Source organism: Balaenoptera borealis, assembly GCF_965194805.1.
Source record: "Balaenoptera borealis genome assembly, chromosome: 14".
NCBI lineage: Eukaryota > Metazoa > Chordata > Mammalia > Artiodactyla > Balaenopteridae > Balaenoptera > Balaenoptera borealis.
In genome coordinates this window covers 56403402-56425406 of record NC_138875.1, presented here as the reverse complement: position 1 = coordinate 56425406, position 22005 = coordinate 56403402, and the positions used below count along the sequence as shown (strand labels likewise).

Here is a 22005-nt window from a genome sequence, read left to right as displayed (position 1 = left end):
TAGTTGTGGCGCACGGGCTTAGTTGCTCCGCGGCATGTGGGATCTTCCCGGACCAGGGCTTGAACCTGTGTCCCTCCCATTGGTGGGCGGATTCTTAACCACTGCGCCACCAGGGAAGCCCCATGACTGTTTTTTGAGATTGCTGTTACTCCCATGAATGTGGGCATCGTTCTGTGTTTATAGATGCCTGTCTTTGTGTTTACCTTCAAGGTTTGGGCACCAAAGGTGTAAAAACACTGTGTGGGGAAAAGGGAGTGGAAGGGAGCTGAATTCAAGGGCAATTTTAAAACAAAGGGAAAAGCTCTGGAATTGGGCAGAGCAGCCAATCCTGCTGCCTGATGACCTGGGTGAGGAGGAGGCTGTGGAGGCTAGAAGGAGGCCAGAGTGGGAGGCTATGATGCCCCCCCCCGGCTGTGACACCTTAAGGGAGACTTGAGAGATGAGGGGCCTTCCTCTTCGAATCCGAGAAGCGGGAGTTTCTCTCTCAAGGCACCTTTCAGCAAGTGGACCCTCCTCTCAACTGTTTATAATCTGGTAGGGACCTGACGTGGATAAAACACTGGATTTCTTTCACTGTCCCTAAAATAAGCAGGAAATCTTGAATATTTTCAATAAAACTTTTAAAATCGAGGCTTTTCTTTTTCATGTGTTTGCTTGAGTTCTGAGCTATGTGAGTGGTTGACAGAAAGGCAAACAATGGTAGCTCTGAGATGCGAGCGCCATTGTCAGAGCAGGCATTTTTTAGGAAACCATCTTTGACCTCCTCAGTGAGCTGTTAGGACATCAGCTGCAGTGGCTCCAGCATAGATAGCACAGTTGTGTTGGGATTCTGGCCAAAGGAGAAACCTAACTTTTATTACTCGCATCCAATGGGCTGGGCAGTATAACACTTATACGGCGAGTAATAGAATCAGAATCTCTGTATTACCCGTAACACTCGGACATAATATCCACTTCCATAAACAAGAACTGAATAAACAGATCACACGTAAAAAGGGAACTTGAGTAAAGTACAGTGAGCACAACCTCCTAAATGAGCCATTGTCAATTTACACCCTGATTATTACAAAATGTGAATAAAGTCTTCAGGTTTATTTTTGCTGGGCTGCTTAGCAACGTCCGGGAGTAAATATGCATCGTCATCATGTTCATTCAGAATGAGCGTCTGAAAGGAAGTACTGTGCACTGGGAGCAAAACCAACTGCAGGGGAAGTGAGGCTGGTAAGAGATGAGGTTGGCTTCCTGCAAGGTGTGTTGAAACAATTTTTTATATATAAACACACCTATTTGCTCACACCCCAAACACACTTCTAGTATCCTTCTGCCAAATCTTCAGATCTATCTGCTTCGTTTTGATTCTGATGGTATTTCCAAGACATATGTTGAGGCAGGGAAGAGCTGCACTGAGAAACTGTCTCATGGTCACTTGTGTTGAGGCTGATCTTCTTTTTTAAAATAATGTTTTCTCTTTTTTTTAGCATATATATATATTTTTAAATTAATTAATTTTATTTTTGGCCGCGTTGGGTCCTCGTTGCTGCGCGCGGGCTTTCTCTAGTTGTAGCGAGCCGGGGCTGCTCTTTGTTGCCGGGCACAGGCCTCTCATTGCGGTGGCTTCTCTTGTTGCAGAGCACGGGTTCTAGGAGCGCAGGTTTCAGTAGTTGTGGCACGGGGCTCAGTAGTTGTGGCTCGTGGGCTCTAGAGTGCAGGCTCAGTAGTTGTGGTGCACGGGCTTAGTTGCTCCGCAGCATGTGGGATCTTCCTGGACCAGGGCTCAAACCTGTGTCCCCTGCATTGGCAGGCGGATTCTTAACCACTGTGCCACCACGGAAGTCCCGAGGCTGATCTTAATAAGCTTAGATTGTGTGATTTAATAGTCTATTATGTAAATAGAACTACTACTAGAAATAGTCAACATTCTTGAGGTAGTAATAGTATTCACATAGAAAGCATGATTTTACAAAGTATTTCCATCCACAGCCACTGGCTCTGTGCCTTACTCTTCTCATCTCAAAAATAGAAGTTATAATAATAATAAGGGCTTACGTAAGATGACCCAGTAAGTAGAGGATTCAGGTCTTACTAGTGCAAAGTCTGCGCTCTTACTTGAAAAAAAAAGTCATTACTTCAGTGTGAAAATACCCAGGGCTTCACTGAGATCCTGGCACTTTCAAAACACTCAATAAATATTTGTAAGTGAACGAATGACTGAATGAATAACAAATGAATGCTGCATTGTAAAAAGGAGTCCTAGAAATCGCTCCCTGCATTTTGGAGTTCACAAAATAGTATGAATTTCATTGTAACAGACTTTATCATCAATTCTTTCCTTTTAAGAAACAATTTTGACAAAGTTACAGCATTATTGGACTAATGCTCTCTGCATATTCATGTTTTGTCACTCTCAAGTTCACTAAGGAATAGGTTACTACAGTACTAAGAATAATAGTGCCATCTAGTGACCCTTCTACTTATTGTCTCTAAAAGTGCATATGACAACATCGCTTGCTCTAAAAACGATTGACCCGAGATTAAGTACAGAGTGATGTATGCAATTTGTAATCTTTGCCATTTTTCTGTCCAAGAAAACTTTTCCCAAAATTTCAGTATGTGATAAACTTTCTCATCCTCGTTCATATTTCCCAGATGACAGAGCCTATTCACACCAGATTTTTCAGTAGTTTATATATGTATATTCCAAAGAATGTTTTTTATCTTTTAAGACCCTTCATTTTTTTTTTTAGACCTTTCAATTTTGAGATGCAACACTGATGCAATTATTTTTAAGGATAAACAATATTAAATATATACATTGATTGTAAGACATTTTGTTTTCAAAAACACTAAAATGTTAAAAAAAATTACAATCAAGAAAATTCTTATTCAAGTATTTATTCATATATATGCTGAATTTAAAACTTCATTTTTATGCAATTATTTTATCAGGAGAGATAATTGATTAAATGTATAACTAAACATAATTTCAATTTTATAAATATTAATGGCTTTCATATATATGATATATAGTATATACACATTTATAAATGAGAAAAAGATGTTGATCAGGCTACAAGTATTAATTATCTAATTAGGAAATTATAGGTTTAATGAGAAGCACCCTCACTCAAAAAGCTTAAAAGCTAGTCATGGCTCAGACACTGTCTACTTTATATATAAAGTTGAGCAAGTGAGGTAACGTCTATAACTCAGTATTCTCACCTGTAAAATGGGATAATAATGCCTACCTTATCCACCTCCTAGAGTTTTGAGGATCAAGTGCAATAATGAATGCTTTTAAAATTCCTGTACAATGGTAAGAAACTAGTGGTGTTACTTTCAATAATTATTTTCCTGAGAGGGCAGGTTCGGGAGCTCGACTGACTGGACTCAAATTACGGTCCCATTGGTTCCTACCTGTGTAACCTTGGGAAGTTACTTCTCTGCGCCTCAGTGCTTTATCTGTAGAACAAGGATAATTAAAACAAAACAAAAACCTACCTCAAAGGCCAGTAGTGTACATGCTTAGTACAGAGCAACCCACTCAGCATAGTTTTAACTACCTGAGTACAAACACACACACGTTCCAATTGTGATGGCCAAGGCATCAATTGTCAATTTTAGAGATCATTACTAAGTTGTTCTCAAAAAAGGAAAGATACTAAAATAGAGTTTTCATCATCATCAGTAATATTTATTGAACCAGAGAGGAACAAGGTCTTAGCTGAGGTGCCTTATAGTGTGTGCTGGATTCCACTACTCTCTTTATAGATACTAGGGATGAAACAGAATGGGTTATGTCAGGTCAAAATAAGGCATTCAAGAGACAGTTTTTCTTGCTTTTAATCTTGAAAACTTTTTCAACCTCCCAATCTTCTCAAATCTGCCTTTAAGCAGAGCAAAAGAATAAATGCAGTTAAAATGATGCCAGAGAGCTGGTGACAAGAAAAGGCTGGAGCAGAGTAAATAGGTCAGGCAGGAGAGCCACCTCCGCAACCATCTAGAGAGACCAAGCCACCCTCTTGACTTGCCTGGACCATAGTGACAGCCTCCTAACTGGAAGTCTTCTTGCTGCTACTCTTGCCCTCCATTCTATACTCAGCAGCAAGGTTGAGTTTTTAAAACATAATTCACATTTCTTCCCTGCCCAAAGCCCTATGATTCTGCACTTAGACCACGCAGCAAACACCATCCTTATGTCCTTCCCTTGAGCTCTCCCAGTGCTCCCGCCAGCACCTGCCTTGGAAGGACCGTCCCGTGAGTGGAACATCCTTCCTGATCTCCACACGGGGACCCTCTTCTCGTGATTCAGATTTCAGCTTAAACGTGCCACCTCAGAGGCCCTCTCTGCACTTGCTCAGTTCTGCGTCCCACGATACTTAGAGCTGCCTTTCTGATCTCCTACTAAGGAACTGAGCCCCAGGAGGGTTGCGTCCTTGTTTGTCCTGCCCCCACCCCCAGTTATCCCCAACAGAGAACAGTGCCTGGCACATAACAAGTGACTGATAAGTATTTGTTAATGACAGTCAAGATGATCCCAGTACGCTTCCCCTTCTCCTTCTACACAGGGTGATTCTGGTTTTGACACTGCATATGACTTTACGCTTGGAAGTAGAAAAGGGAGCCAGATGTGGATTCTTATTCTTGTGGGACCTCGGACAGGTGCTTTGGCTGTTCTAAACTTCAGCTCTCATATAAAAAGCAGGGATATTACTTGCCCTACTTACCCTCATGGGCGGTGAGGATTAGGTCATAAGTGCGAAAGCTCTTATGAACTGCAAAGCACTTCTCGTGTACTAGACCACGAGAGTGGAACTGCTCTTTGTAAAGATGATGAAAAACCTAGAAAAATTAATTGATAGCAAGGATTTGCCTACCACAGCAAGCTCGGAAGCACAAATGTTAAACAACGTGTAAATGCATTGATTTTAAGGAGATAAAATATCAATACAACACATTTAAGAGGGAATAGGTGTTGAACAACGTTGGGAAACTTTTTTTTTAAATGGATTTTTTCTTTCTTTTTTTAGGTTTTTCTCTCCTACTTCTCATATTGCTTGGCCTCGAGGATGTTAAGCGAGCTCATAGCAGTCTTGTCTGTATGGTTTTCAGACCTTCCATCCAGTCTACACTCTACAGTATGTGAACCGCCTTCAAACTGAAAGCGGTTGGAAGATTATATTGCTTATAATCTTTGGTCCTCTATTTTTCACCTGGATAGAATTTTCTGAAATTCTGTTCCAACAATCAATGTCCCCAAGTTATTTTAAATTTCAATAATGACTACAAAACTATGTTAGAATGTAATGGAAATATCTTGACCTTTTATGAATTTGGGGCTTTTCAGAGACAGCACAGTGGTCCCAGAATCCACACTCTGGAGTGGGGTGCCCTGGCCTGGAGTCCCAGCTCTGACAGAGACTCAGATCAATCACTCAACTCCCCGGTGCTCAGTTCTTCCCCTAGAAATACAGGGCTAATAAAATTCTATCCCACAAGGGTGCTGGGAAGAGTCAATGAAAATCGTCTACATGCAATGCTCTACACACCGTAAATGTTCAATAATAACTATTCTTTTCTTCAGAATTTTGCCTCATGTTCCTAGACTCAAATCAGTAAAACATTCAGTGTTTTCTCAGATACATTCTGTATTTATCATTCAATAATTTAAACATCTGACTTACCAGAAGCATTGAAAGAAACTAAGGTATAACTAGTTTTTACTGTATAATGATGTTAACTTATAGTGAAGAACACTGTCCCATACATGTGAACAATCAGTTTTACTATGGAATCTGAATTATACGAACTTGAAAATCTAAAAGAAGGACTGCCCCCAACTACCAGTTATTTAACTTTCCATTATATTACATTTGAGTCAGCATAATCTTTATTTCAAAATAGCATTTTTATTATATAAAAATGTAAAAATCCAGCAAAACCAGAAATACCGGATATATTTTCCTGGGCTTTCACATTTGTTGATTTTTATTCGCAATCCCTTTTCTCAATACAATTTACAACCTCATCCCCATTTGCAGTCTGATTATACAAGTGCTAAGTGGCAGAAAGGTCTAGAATAAATACACCGAAAAAGAGGCAAAGCTGTGAAACTAAGTTGCATGCAACAGATCTATGACGGGGGAAGTGACTGGGAAATAAAACAGAGTAAGACAAAGTAATTGGAAAGCTTTAGCTCAAGTTCTTTTCAATCATCTTTGTCTTTCGCTCCATGTTTAAGGATGCGCGTGAACTCAATGTAATTGAAATTCCCCTTTTTGTCAATAGGTGCCTCTCTGTACAGCTCATCCACTTCCTCATCCGTAAACCGATCTCCCATCGTGGTCAGCAGCTCTCGCAGGTAATCCTCCTGAATGGTGCCTGGAAGGCAGCGGAAAAAGGGGAGGTGTGAACACCTCCCGGCACTTTAATGATTTGGTTCTCAACTAGGTCAATCTTACAAGGTATTTCAGAACATACGTATTTACCTGAACAAAATAAAGCAATATATAACCATATCATTATCTTTTCCTATTATTTTTAGAGTTCTTTATTAATATTCGATTAAATCATTTAAAAAGTCAGTTAGTAGATCATACGCTTACAAAATTAATTTGAAGTATTTTCCAGAGGAGAAAAAAATACCTTGTATTTCAGAGATATTAAAAAAAAAAAAAAAGGCAGATACCCAGAATAAAAGGGCAGCATTGCCAACACCAAACGTGCACGAAGGACGGTGCAGTTTTAATAGGTAGCAAGGGGGAAGCAGGAAGGAGGATGCGAGGTGTATGTGAGGAGGCGGTGCGGGTGGCTGAGCAGAGGGTTAACGCAGAAGCAAAGGGGAAAACGAGTGAAGTCAGAAAACGGACCAGCCGGGCTTTCTTCACACATTTTTAAATAATAAGGGAAAAAAACGAAGATTTTAATCGTTCAAGTTAGTTAACTATACTTTCTGGTGAAACTTAAATTCTCTTGAAGCAGTACATTGTCTAAGAAACACTATTTAAAAGACAATTCTCCCTTTGGCTTTCAGGAAGCTCAGAACCAGATTCAAAGATTAACACCACAAACCGTGTAGCTTTATGACCTACATACCTGTGTTCTAGCCATTCTTGGTTGACTGTCCTATCGTAAATGATAGTTTCCCTCTACTCATTTTCAAAAATTTATATTTTTACTAATCTTTCTCATTCCCTAAAAAGTGTTTCACATAGTCTGGAATGAGGCTGGGCATAAACAAAGAGTGCTCACCAGTTGCTTCTTCATCAAAGCAAGCAAAAGCATTTCTGATGACATCTTCTGGGTCTGTGCCATTCAGCTTCTCCCCAAACATGGTGAGGAACATGGTGAAGTTTATGGGCCCTGGAGCCTCATTCATCATGGCTTCAAGGTACGCGTCAGTTGGATTCTTCCCTAGAAAATTGCACATTTTAACACTGAAGGACAAAGAACTCATTTCAATAAATAATTATTCTGTTATTGTTATGTTCCCGAACATATTTTTAAAAGTTACATCACCATCACACGAAACTAATTTTTCTATTAACTTACATTAAGAACATTTAAAAAAGACAATTTTTAACAACATAAAAAAATCTTTGCTACATCATAAATAAAATGCATTCTGGGCTTAGGTTGAATACTGTCCATTCACTGATACTTTCTACAACTTTTCCTGCACTATTTTTCATTAAAAATAAAATAAACACATGAAACTATGAACCAGGTAATGCCACATTATTACATCTTGAATGCTGATAACATTAAAGACCCATCAGGGCATTTCAATACTGGTTATTTTAAAAATCTAAATATTCATATTTTTAACTGTGGTACAGTTGCCTATAATTGGTATGCTTCAAAAAATTTATTTATAAGTTGGTCATTTAAGCTGAAACTATTAGGTTGGTTTAAAACTGGGAGCTCATTTTATTTATTTACTATTTAAAATTAATTAATTAATTAATTGATCTATTTATTATTTATTTATGGCTGCATTGGGTCTTCGTTGCTGCACGCGGGCTTTCTCTAGTTGCGGCGAGCGGGGGGTACTCTTCGTTGCGGTGTGCTGGCTTCTCACTGCAGTGGCTTCTCTTGTTGCGGAGCACAGGCTCTAGGCACGCGGGCTTCAGTAGTTGTGGCATGCGGGCTCTAGAGCGCAGGCTCAGTAGTTGTGGTGCATGGGCTTAGTTGCTCCGCGGCATGTGGGATCTTCCCAGACCAGGGCTCGAACCCGTGTCCCCTGCACTGGCAGGAGGATTCTTAACCACTGCGCTGCCAGGGAAGCCCCTGGGAGCTCATTTTAAACAATGTTATGTTCTATTTGGTTGTCAGACATATCCCCAGATGTTGTTTACTTGTGTTGCTGAAATATAGTCTTGTTTAGTATTGTTCATGATGGGAAATCTTAATCTCAGTTCCAACCAAGGACACTTGTCCCTCTTCTGGTATGGTGGTGAGGGAACTCCCCTGACCCTCCCCTCGAAGTTCCCCTGGAATGGCCACATATGGTGGGAGTAACAAAGGCTTCTCTTTGTCCTGGCATTTGTGAGGTCCACATGGTGCAGAAAAGCAGCACTGAACGAAGGGTCTGGAATAGTGGGTTTGAATCCCAGTTCCGCCACTGACTGTGTGCCCTGGGACAAGGTGGAAATTGTCTAGGGCTTACTTTTTATCTATAAAATGGACTAGTTAAACTTGGTATCTGGAAGGTCCCTTCGAACATTAAGTTTGTATGATTCTCCATGAAAAGAGCATCTATGTCAGCATCTCACTATTATACCCAACTAAGTGCTAATGACAGTCAAATCTAGAATTATGGTTCATATGTAAGTTTTACTCCCAGGAATTTGGGTGAAATTTAAGTGCCAAGTTGGCATCTGTCTTACTGCATTACAACCTTCACTCATTATACCTATTCTACATATCGATACAAAATGAGCCCAAAATTAATTTCAAGATTCTTCGAGTAAGTGAAAGTAGCTAAAAAGGAACTACTTTTCTACCTCCAGATTTAACCCGACTCTCTTGCAGCAATTTTTGGGGGTAAAAAGTGTAACCCAAAGGTGTCAAGAGAACATGGGTATGAAAAAGACACAGGGATTTAAAATGAATTGGCTTAGGCTAAGCACCTATGGACCCATTCAAGGCATCTAATATAATTTGTTGATTTAAAAGGTAAATATGTATCTCTAAAGGCATGGCATTCCCCAAAATGGAAGTCCCCAAAGTCAGTCTCTTACTCTACCATCACTCATTCATCCAACAAAAATTAACTGAGCATCTACTAGGACCAGGGGACAGGCTTTAGTGTTCGATCTTTGTAATACAACTCAGGCCCTCAATTCTCCTTGGCGGCCTTCTTCAGTAGTGACCTGCTCCCCAAAGGACACTTAGTACTTAGCTATTCAGAGTGTGGAAAACACTGGGATCCACCCCACCTGCAAGTCAACAAGTCAGATCAGTATCTTGACTCAACTCTCACTCTGAATAAAGGCAATGTTGCAAAATGTTAACAGCTCGTGAATCCCGGTAAAGGATGGATGCGTGTTCATTATACCGTTCTTTCAACTTTTTATAGGCTTAAAAAATTTCAAAATAACATGCTAGGAGAAAAAAATAAAAATAAAGGAGAGGAACAAAATCATGTGGTTACTAAAAAGAAAAAAGTAACAACTTCTCTCTCTTTGTCGTCTGGCCCTTGAACTGCCCTTTCTGGCTCATGGTCAGACACAGAAATGTTCGAGTGCAGAGCCTAACTGTGGGCCATCCTTGACCTGTGCCCCTTCCCTGCCCGTCATTCTGGCCTATCAAGAACCCGCTGACTTGATACTCTTTTTTTCCAACTGTAAAATCACTGCCAACTCAGGCAGGACGTGGAGGACTTTGTCCTCCTTCCTTAAGATCAAAACAACAAAATCATATAAGGAATAGTAAATTAACACCGACATAGCCAGAATGACAAAGGGCAGTTTATGTTTCCTTTAAATCTTGTTATCTTTAAATGAAATATTGCCATTTGCAGCAACATGGATGGGCCTAGAGATTATCATACTAAGTGAAGTAAGTCAGGCAGGCAAAGACAAATGTTATATGATTATCACTTGTATGTGGAATCTAAAAAAAAATTACAAATCAACTTATTTACAAAACAGAAACAGACTCACAGACATAGAAAACAAACTTATGGTTACCAAAGGGGAAAGGTGTGGGGGGAGGGATAAATTAGGGGTCTGGGATTAATAGATACATACCACTATACAAAAAATAGATAAACAACAGGATTTACTGTATAGCACAAGGAACTATACTCAGTAGCTTGTAATAATCTACAGTGGAAAATAATCTGAATCTGTACACCTGAAACTAACACAATATTGTAAATCAACTATAGCTAAATAATGTGTAAAAATAAATCGATAAATCTTCTATCTTTACATTTTCTTTTCTTTAACTATAAAAAAAATATATAAATTGTGGAAGCCCCCTTCCCTGTGTTCCCTTTTTTTAGGAGCACTGCCCTTCCTCCCTGAGATGGTTGTTATCACTTATGACTGTCACCTCTGTCATATAACCTGTCCTCAACATTTATTACTTAGTACATTATATTATCGTCCATACTTCTTGTTTAAGATTCTGGCATCTTGCCGCCTAGTCATGCCCTGGCTTTTCACCTTGTAGACCTATCATATTTAGCGAACAGGAACAGAAGCCTGCCTAGCCACAGTGGCAGCCAGGCCCCTACCCCTGAAGGCGTATCCTCTTGAGACGGGCCAAGCCTCAGTGTGGTGCCTCCCACCCAACATCTCTCAAGAGGCCTTTGAGACCAGGAGATTAATATCTGTACATCACACAAAAAATAATTCATAAAACGCTAATTATTTTGGGGAAGCAGGAATATTAAGAACATAAAAGTCTACCTAGAGAAGCAAGCATATCATGCAAGTCTTCCTTGTCGATGAAACCATCTCTATTCTGATCGATCATGTTGAAGGCCTCCTTAAACTCCTGAATCTGTGACTGGTCAAACATGGCGAACACGTTGGAGGTTGCGCGCTGGGGGCGCTTCTTGGTCTTGGTCTTTGCCTTTTTGCTAGACATGGTGGCGGTTTAATCCTAGAGTTAAAAAGAAAAGAACATAAAGCAAAACACAATGCATAAAATCATAAAGCAAAAAAAAAAGAACTCACAACACCTAAAATTAGTGAGTAAAAATACTTCAATGTATTGTAGAATTATTACTTTATTTGGGTGGGAATATACATATAAACTTTATTTCCAATGTCACAATTAAACAGCTAGGACAAAAGCAGTTTTGAAGAAACAGAATAGAAGTTACTGATGTGGGGCTTCCTTGGTGACGCAGTGGTTGGGAATCCGCCTGCCAACGCAGGGGACACGGGTTCAAACCCTGGTCTGGGAAGATCCCACATGCCTCGGAGCAACTAAGCCCGTGCGCCACAACTACTGAGCCTGCGCTCTAGAGCCCGTGAGCCACAACTACTGAGCCCATGAGCCACAACTACTGAGCCCGCGAGCCACAACTACTGAAGCCCGCGCGCCTAGAGCCTGTGCTCTGCAACAAGAGAAGCCACTGCAGTGAGAAGCCCGTGCACCGCAACCAAGAGTAGCCCCCGCTCGCCACAACTAGAGAAAGCCTGTGCACAGCAACAAAGACACAATGCAGCCAAAAATAAAAATAAATAAAATAAATAAATTTATATAAAAAAAAAAAAATTACTGATGTGGTTTCACCCCAAATTTCATGAACCTCATTTTTATTAAATGTGAATGAGTTTTAAAGCACGTAGCAATAGATCGCATTTACCGAGTGCTACTACGTGCCAAGCACTGTTATGAGGGCAGGGGGCTCCTCTAAAGAGAAAGGCTCCAAAGCGGACATCTTACTTTCACAAGGATTGTCCCATTTAACCCTCACAACAATCCTATGCAGTAGGTACACTTTTTAACTTCATTTTACTACCAATATTGCATAACCTCTCTGAGCTTTGGTTTTTTCCAAAAAATGGTCTGAAAACCAGGGAACCTCACTCGACCCTCAGTTTTACAGCAAAACACAATACCTACTCTAATGCAAGTGAGAATTAAATGAGATAACATATGCAAAGAGACTAGTATAGTTACTATAAGGTACATGCTCAAAAGGCTCTCATTTAAAAAAAAACATCAATGGAGCTTCCGTGGTGGTCCAGTGGATAAGACTCTGCACTCCCAATGCAGAGGGCCCAGGTTCCATCCCTGGTCAGGGAACTAGATCCCACATGCATGCCGCAACTAAGAAATCCGTATGCTGCAACTAAAGATCCCACGTGCCACAACTAAATATCCCACATGCCACAACTAAGACCCAGTGCAGCCAAAATAAATAAATATTTTTAAAAAAAAACCATCAAAATGTATCTTTAGTCTTGTATCCCTTCTAGCTACATCCTCATTTCCCCTTTCCCTTGACAAAACTTTTAGAATAGTATTCTACTACTCAACTCTCTCCATTTTCTCATCTTCCCAATCACTCCTCAATTCTCTGTAATACACCTTTAGCGGTAGCCCCTGATACTCTACTGAAAGCCACCAATGTTTTGAATGTCAAATAGAATGGACACTTCTCATTCCATTTTTTTTGGCCCATCACGTGGCTTGCAGGATCTTAGTTTCCCAACCAGGGACTGAACCCGGGCCCTGGCTGTGAAAGCTCTGAGTCCTAACCACTGGACCACCAGGGAACTCCCTTCTCATTCCATTTTTGTTTGCAGTTTTAAATGATGTAAATAAATACAACACAAAAATACTCCTGGCTTTGGAATCGGAAAAATCTTGAGTCTGAATCTCAGCTTCACCATTTCTTGAAAACCCATGGACACCATTATAATTTTTTGCTCCACTGTCTTATTCAATGTTCACAACTGCCCTATGAGGTAGGTACTACCTAGGTTAAAAAAAAAAAAAAAATCAATGGCCCTTGTGTAGTAAAGAATTTAATTTTGCCCAAAGAGAGGTCTGGCCTCTGTCCTCAGCTCCTGGGAGGTAATCTCTAAGCCCTTAGAATGTTCTGCCTGGTATATCTAGGGTCTTGGGTCACACCAGATAGTCTAACAATGTGATTTATCATGGGGGCTCTGGGTCAGGTGTTAATCAGCTTGGCCTCTAGAGGAACTGGAGACTGAAGTCAGCCTAGGAGTGGGGACAGTATCTAGGGGACAGAGCTGCAGTAAAAACTATGGCTATGAAGGGTCAAGCGAGCTCTCTGGCAGGCCATAGTCCATGCTCACCGTCACGCCTTGCTGCCAGGAGAGGTCAACACTGCCCATGGAAAGGACCACTGGAAGCTAAGCATTTGGAATTCTCCTGGACTCTATACCACGAGTCTCTTCCCTTGGTTGACTTTAATCTGAATCCTTTTACTGTAGTAAACCATAACCATAGGTGTAACAGCTTTCAGTGAGTTCTGTAAGTCCTAGCGAATTACTGAACCTGAGGGTCGTCTTGGGGAACGAAACTTGGAATTGGTGTCGGAAATGAGGGTGGCCTTGGAGACTGTTCTCTAACTCTGCAGCCTCGCAGTGTGAAAGCAGATGACTGGTGAGGGCAGCGGCTGGGCAAGGGAATTCTGGACCTGGGTCTCCGGGACTTCCGGTCTTGGACTTTTAACCTACATTGTTTTAGTTTGTTTGCAGTTTTGAAGCACATCAGCCTTAGAGTCCTTACTTTAACATTTCAACTCCTTCCCCTCCCAGCACACATGGCCTGAGTAAATGTTAATTTCTTCTCCTTCCTGTAACTAGCTAGTCATGTGACCTTAGTTATATTGAAGGTTAAATCGGAGACAGAATGTGGTCCACTAGCAAGGCACTTGACTCTGCTTTAATTCTTCCTCACATTCCAAAACTGTTGGATTAAAATTCTTTCTCATGCTAAAAATTCTATGATTCTATTTCTTCAAGATTCAAAAGATATAAAAGACAGTAGATCTGAAGCCAAGAATTAGTTCTCTCCCTCAGTATCAGCAAACTATGTTTGCAATAGAGTCATTTAGAAAAACCTCCCGAAGAGAAAATCTTTATTTTTAAAAAATAATCAATTGTTTCATGCTAACGCTACAGCTAACCCAAAAGTATATTATATTTAAACATTTTTGAAGCTTAGTTGGAGTTCTCCAAGAAGCTGATGCCAAGAAGGGATTGCACACGCAAGGATCTTTATTACGGAAAATGCCTGTGAGAGAGAATGAGGAGGTAACCCAATAAGGCTAGAAAAGCCATTATACTGTGAGCAAGTTTGAGCCCCCATTCAAAACCTGTTACAGAGCAGGTATGGCTCAATGAAATGACACCATGATCTCTTTAAAAAGAAAAAAAGTTTATGTTTCCTGTGTACTTCATTTAAAACCAGTGCACATTTGTTCATAAATATACAAAGTACACACATAAAATATCAACTGATAATAAAACCTCAGCTGAAAAGTGAGGCAAGGTTGTAGCAAAACAGTCAACCTAAAGAGAACTCTGGCCCCCAAAGAAACTACCACCCTCTCTGTCCTTACCTTCTGAGATAAATATCTTGGCTTTCTCCACTTTCTCACTTCCCACTCATCACAATCTGGCTTTCTCTTCTCTATTTGCAAGTGCTTTCCAATTGCCAAATCTGGTCTAAGTCTCCTTGGACCATTCTGCTATATTTGACACCATTTTATCCCTCTTCTCTTCGGGCCTCAACAACTCTTGGCCTTGATGAACTGTAACAGTAGAAATGAACTGTCCCAAATGGAACAAGAGCCCAAGGTTCCCAGCCTTTAAGCCTTTACACTCTAACAAGGGAGACTCCTGAAGATCACATTTAGCTTCAGTGAAATGCTGTATTTGACTTGGTGACACCAACCTCCTCTCAGTTCTGTTTCTATGCCTGGTCCTCCTCCATTTTCTTGTTAGGCTCTTATCTTCTCCACTCACTTAAATATTCACGTTTCCGAGTATTCTCACAGTCCATGGCTTATTAAATTCTTTTCACTCTGTGTTCCTTGGATGATCTAATCGGCTCTCACTGTTCTGACAACACCTATGACTCCCACGTCTGTATCCTCAGGGCTGACCCTTCCCTTGAGCTGTGCAATCAAACAGCCAATTGTGCTTGTGAAAGGCACCCATTTTGATATCCCAGACATTCAGAATCAACGTGTTAGAAACAGAATTCATTATCTTCCCCTCCTAAGCTTGCTCAACTTTCTGTTTCCTGTCAGTTAATGGCACCATCGTTTACGCCCTCACCAAGCCAGAAATGTGCAAGTCATCCCCGACTCATCCCTCTCACTGATGAACCAAGCCTGCCTCTTAAATATTCATCAGATTTGCTCATCTTCCTCATTCTTCTGCCACCACCCTATGCTGGGCCCTCATCACCTCTTTGTGTAGAATATTTCGTTGGCCAACTAACCAACCTCCTTGCTTTTTTGTCCCCTCTAGACTATCCTTCATCTTCCAGCCAGAGGTGTGTAAAACATGAATATGACCACATCATTCCCTTTTGAGAAATCGTCGGCTCTCCACTGCCTATAGGCCAAAGTACAAGTTCTTGAGCATGGCACACCTTTCCCTGCCTAGAATGACCTTTCAGCCTCATCTCTAGCCATTCTCTGCTTTGTACTTTTCCTTCAGCAACACCAAACTATTGGTACTAGTATATGCCCAAGGCACCATGCAGTTTAACTCATGTATTTGTTCTCGCTATTTTTCTAGCACCCAAGTGCTTAGGACCAGAGAGAATTAAAAGTCTACTCAACTTATGGTTACTACCATTTGCTGAGTGACTCCTATGCTAGGTACTCGGGGGCACTAAATTCAACACGCCTGCTTTACACATGGATGAACTGAATATCAAAATATGTTAAACAACTTGCCCAAGGTCACCTGGTGGCAGAGCTAGAATTCAACCCCATTTGTTAAAGGTGATTTTACCTATATATTTTTTACCTCATACAATTCTGCTAGTTATTTTTTTTACCACAAAAAATTTCTTAAACTTTCAGTACTTACCAATATAGTCCAACACTGATTTCTGAGCAGCTACTTTCCTCTATATTTAATTCCTAGTGAAACTGAGTTTTCAAATAAATTCAAACTATGCTGGGGAAGCCAATGTATAGACTAGAAGTGCACAGTGGAATGGGAAGAGAATAAGATATGAATGGCCCTCCCTGCAACCGTGCAATGTTGCAGCCCTGGTTTTGCGTTTATCAAATGGCAGTACTTCCTATCAGTCATGGTTTTGGTTTGACATGGTAGGTAAAGGCTTGAAATCTTTACCTATGACTGTGAAATTACTACTTGACGTATAAATATTAAAGGAAAAAAACCCACCAAACCCCATCCTTAGTTACAAAAAATATCCATTTAGAACATAGCATATAAGGCAATGAATAAGCCTTAATGGGAATAAACAAAAGTCTGACTTCCTCTTCAAAATTTTTATTTCATTATTTTTGTAAATTTCTGATACAGAGTGAACTATAGGTTATATGTAGTATTTTTAGAGGTTAAAGAAGGGCAGGGATATAGGAATACTGGTATTATAGGTGGCTGTGGCGTCAACATATTTAGGTCATAATCTAAATTTCTGCAAAATCACCTGCTATACTGATGTGCAAATCAAAACATGGGCACTATAATCATTAATAAGCAGAAACTGCTTGTGAACTTCATCCAGCCTATATGGCTTTATTGGAAGCCTGGAAAAGATGCTCATGGAGCATATTCTATTAGCTACCTATGAAGCATCTAAGTCAGCTAGGTGCCGCTACCACGTGGCGGGTAAATATGGCTCTCACAAGAAGTTAACCTCTGGTTTCAATCTTGGCTGCACATTAGAATCATCTTGGAAGTTTTTTTATTTTTTTAAGTCTTTGTTACAATATTGCTTCTGTTTTTTATGTTTTTTGGACAGGAGGCATGTGGGATCTTAGCTACCTGACGAGGGATTGAACCCACACCCCTTGCATTGGAAGGCGAAGTCTTAACCACTGGACTACCAGGGAAAGTCCCATCTTGGAAGTTTTTAAAAAGTGATGTCCAGGTCCTGGTCTAGTACACCTGAAACTGAATGTCTACAGGTGAAGTCTATGAATCTGTATTTTTAAAATGCAGCAGGTGATTCCAATATACAGTGACAGTTGAGAACCACTGAGTTAAACACTTAGAAGGCACTGACCGTGGTTCTGAGTTCTTGGCTGATGCCTTGTAATAACAGATTAATAACAGAAAAACAAACACACGTTTATTAACATGTATACCTCATGTATACATGGGGAGATACCCAGGGAAAATCCAACTCTCAGAGGTGGCTTAGAACTCTGGCTTAAATATCATCTTCAGCTGAAGCCAAAAGAAGAAAGGCATGTGTGCAGGGGAGAGGCTAGGTATAGAAGGTTAAAAGCACAGTATAAACAAGGGTAAGGCTTCTCTTGTAGATTTAAGTCACGGCCTTCTCTATTAAGAGTCTAAAGTTGTCTCCAGAGAGTAACCTTTGTCCTGCCTGGTAGAGAGGGAAAGAAGAACACCTTTGTAAATTTGTGTCCTGCTTTTAGGCACATTGGTGGAGGGCAAAGAGGCTTTCTTGTGTCTGCTTCTTCTCAATTGCCTTCAGCTCAAAATAATCTTCATGCCAAAGTGGCATATCTTGGGGTGGCATATTCTGCCACCCTTCATAACTAATAGGATATTGTGAAAATGATGGAGTGCGACTTTGTCATAATATTGTAGATGTTGCAGGTTCTACCATGCTCTCTCTCAGATCACTCAATCTGGGGAAAGCCGGCACCAGGTCTACAGGGTACTACACAACCCCACGGAGAGGTCCATGTGGCAGGGAACTGAGGCCTCCTACCAACAGCCAGCACCAACTTGCCAGCCAGGTGAGTCAGCCATCTTGGAGGTTGATCCTCCTTCAAATGACTGCAAACCCAGCTGACATCCGGATTGCAACTCCAGGAGATCCTGAGCCAGAACCAGAGCTGCCCAGCCAAGCTGCCCTGGAATTCCTGACCCTCAGAAGCTCTTTATTGTTTTCTTAAGGTGCTAAGTTTGGGGATAATTTGTTATATAGCTATAGAAAACTAATAAAGCCGTTGTGTTTCCTTGGCGTCTTTAATATTTAATAGGGCAATGCCTTTATTTCAGAACTATAGCCAAAGAATTTTTAAAACCTCAAAAGGGGCCACAGCCAAGTTTGCACTGGGTAGGGAAATTTTCTGTTCCTGGTTAGCAAATTTTAATTCCTTCTATTCGATTTCTCTCCAAGTTCTGTGAGTTCCTCTTTTAAGTGCAACAGAGTCACCCCTTCTTCAACATTCCCATCACCCCCTGGAGATGACTCCCCAAAATATGGCTTTTCTCTATGGTCTACCCATGGTTCAGCATAAACTCCACTGGACTCTCCGCAAGAAATCCATAACAAAAAGTACCTGGAACAAAGAGTACTAATAAGAGTGTTAAATATGTGCTAGGCACTGGTCTAAGCATTTCATATGTATTAACATATGTAATTCTCACAACAACTTATTACATAGGCACTGTTATTATCCCCATTTCTCAGATGAAAAATTAGGGCAAAGAGAATAAATAATCTGTCTGCAGCCACAGCTAGAAAAAGGTAGAGCTTAGATGCAGGATCATACTCAGGAAGTCTAGCCCAGAGCTTGCACCACTAGCTCCTAACATCCTGCATGTAGGCGGGCGGCAGAATTTCTCCACCATGAAAATGAGGAGAGCTGGTTGGGGGTGAGAAGCAAACCCACCACATCTAAAGTGCGGAACGAGGAAGGAAGACCCCAAAGCTGCCGGCAATGAAAATCATCCCTAGATATATGCTGTCTTCGAATCTTGGGAGAGGGACAACCGGCTCCATTTAGGGGATCCCAGTCCTTTTATCTTTCCTAAGCCCAGCAACCCTCCTCACCTGGGACCTGTCCTTCGGAAGTTGCAGTTCCTCTTGTCCACACTGAGTCTCATTAAAGCATAAACGAGTATCGAGTAGGTCATCACAGAAGCTGTTTTATTCAACAGAGCCAGAACAAACAAGAAGCCGTGCACTTAACCATGAGGAACGTCCATCTAACGCTCAGAGAAAATGGGTGGCAGCAGGTGAACGCCTCAAGTGACCTTGGGCAAATTATCTCACCTTGCTGGGTTTCAATTATAAAACGAAAGATAGCCTATAAGTTTCTTTTGAATTCTAAAATGCCACAATTCTTTTCTTACCAAAGGACCATTGCAAATCCGTCCGAAACCAAGGCTGCCAAACTAATCCTCTAAACACCCCTTTCTTCATCTCACTCCCTTAGTGAAGAATCCAAAATGACTCCCGAATGCCTCTTACATAATCTTTCATTTCTCATCAAGTTTGCACGACATCCGTGAAAAAGCCCCACTGATCTATTTCCAACTATTATTCATTACAGTTCTGTTCCGTTCGGGCTGGTCTCCCCATCGTCTCCTTTTCACACGACACAATTCACACCTTTTGAGCTTTTGGTCTTGTTACCTCCTACCACAGATACAGCCAGAAATACTAAGTTCTCCCCACCAGGGCTAAGTCCAAGGCCTTCAATGAGGTCACGATTCTCTTTTTCAGAAACCTTTCCTGATTTTTGCTATTTGTCCTCTTCTTCAGTCAGCACGAATGAAGTAAATCTTTACAAGATGCAAGGTGCTGCGAAGAGTCACAACTCCTACGGAAATCGTTACATTTAGCCGGTACCAACTCGGCGCTCCGGGCAAGAACCACGCACCAGCGGACCCCTGTGCCCCCAAAGCATCCAGTCCTGTGGGCGAAGCAGACACCCAAACCCACCGACCGGGCCGGCGGGGAGCGGGGCTGCGGCCGCCGAGGCGCCAGGTGTGTGAAGCCGTCGGGTGACGCAGCGCAGGGGACAGGCCGACTCGGCCAGCAGGGCGGTTCCCCAGCCCAGTTCCATCCGCCCCAGCCTCCCGTACCCTCGACGTCCAGGCCCGGGCTGGCCGCGGCCGGACCTCCTCGCCGACCCTCCCTGCCCCACCGACAGGTCCCGCAGCCCCCGCCTCGCCCGCCCGCCCGCCGGCCGGCCGGCACGGTAGCCGGGGTCTGGCGGCAGCGAGCGGTCGGAGGGGCGGAGCACCGGGGCGGCCCCAGGCGTGTCGCGCGCGGGGGGCGAACGCCACTCACCGCTGCCGGACACCAGCACCAGAAGCCGGACTGCCTGCTCGAGACGAACGAGGCGAAGAACCCGGGGCTGCGGCTAGGGTGCAGCGCTAGAGCGGCGGCACCAGCACTTCCTGCCTCGGGAGGCGGACCGGAAGTCGCACCGGAAGTCGCGGCGGGATCCAACTCCGGGCGGGGGGATGCGCCGCGGTTCTCGCTCCGCTGGAGGCCGAGTCCACCTTGTCCACCCCGGCGCGGGGCTGGGGCCGACGACCACGGCCTGGGTTTTCGTGGTGTTTCTCGGGCCGTGCGGTCTGAGGCAGGCGCAGCGCGGCCGGGGCGCCGCAGCCCGCTCTCCTCCCCTGCCGCTCGCGGCGTGTCTCGCGGCCCTTCCGCATTCCCGGGCCGGCTCGGGGCCGGCCTGGAATTTGACCCGGCTGGGCGGGCGCGAGCCCTCGAGGCTTGGGGGTCTCCGGGCGCCGCCCACCCAGGGCTGCCCGAGTTAGCAGATGAAAGTAGACCTCGCCTGGTTACACTTGAACTTCAGATAAAACGAGCAATTTTTTAGGTTCCGTCCCGCGCCACACTGGGGAAGGTAAGAGGGCTGCGGCCGGGCCGTCTCCGCCTGCTTTACAGACTGCACGCCCAGACCGAGTTCTATCATTTACCCCTGCCCCTCCTGTTTTACCCCTCAGATTATCAGGTTTACGCCCTTACCAGGCCACGGCTGGTGACGGTTTCCCCTTTCAACCACAGGAAAGCTTTATTCAAGTTATTTGCTTTCCTTTGGTTCGTTAAAGACAACGCAGATTTACACACACACACAAACGCGCACACATTATATAATGCTCTTGGTCAAAACAAAAGAAACCACGAAGCTACATAATTCAGTTTTTGTTCTAGATATTGTTTGTGCCTATAACCTTCAAGTTCCCTCACCTTGGAATATTACAGATAGATACTACTATTTCCGGATAATGGAAGATAGTCAACTTAGTAGCAAACCTTCGTTGAGCACTTGTGATTGCCTGAACGTGTGCGGGATGCAGGGAGATGAACGAATAATCCAGTCTTTTATATTCTGGAAAAGTTTGATGAGAAATCTAGATATCTTTGATCAGGAATTCCTAGATGGTAGGAACCATGTGTTCAACACTCTATAGCAGTAGTTCTTAAACAGTGGCACCAATAAGAAAAACCTGGGGGCTTCGTAAAAGATTCTGGAGCCCAGCCCCAGGTATTCAGATTCAGTAGGTCGAGGGTGGGGCAAGAATCTGCATTCCTAATAAGCCCCAGGTGATGCTGATACCGTGGTCCTCCTCGGAGTTAGCACTGCCCCAAGGTCCTTAACTGAATGCATTTTCTCAAGAGTTTGAAACCAATTGCTGAGAAGTCATATCTGGTTCTAAAATATTTACTCTTTTCCTTAGCTGCAGTGTGCCCTTTGGTCCAATAATTTAAGTAAGTATTTTTCTACTCCTGAGAACATTTTGGCTTCTGAGGTCTTTGTCAGAGAGCTCTTCCAAGTATGGTCTATTACTATACCATAAGCCCTCACCCTGGCCACCTTAATTAAGATCATAGCTGAGACACTCTGTACTTTGACTTTGATCTCCATATTTGTTTCTAGAACTGCTTTTCAACACAATGGTCACTAACCACACGTGACTATTTAAATGTAAATTAAAAACTGTTACATTAGACACAAGTGCTAGGAAGAGATAGAGCCTAGATCACATGTTGTAAGATTAAGTGCTCAATAGTCACATGTGACCTAGTGTCCTTACTGGACAGCACAGAGAGCATTTCCATCATCACAGAAAA

The 22005-nt window shown here is 42.4% G+C and overlaps 1 protein-coding gene across 1 annotated transcript; it reads right to left on the bottom strand.

Annotated features, from left to right (window-relative positions):
• Positions 1–5886: 5886 nt before the first annotated feature.
• Positions 5887–20561, bottom strand: LOC309610560 (myosin regulatory light chain 12B). The gene is made up of 4 exons (XM_082353619.1): positions 20206–20561; positions 10917–11112; positions 7249–7410; positions 5887–6378 (listed from the first exon to the last, which is right to left on the bottom strand). Exons 2-4 carry the CDS (start codon positions 11095–11097, stop codon positions 6206–6208), a joined length of 516 nt encoding a protein of 171 aa, XP_082209745.1. The 5' UTR covers positions 11098–11112; positions 20206–20561; the 3' UTR covers positions 5887–6205.
• Between the last annotated feature and the right edge of the window lie 1444 nt (positions 20562–22005).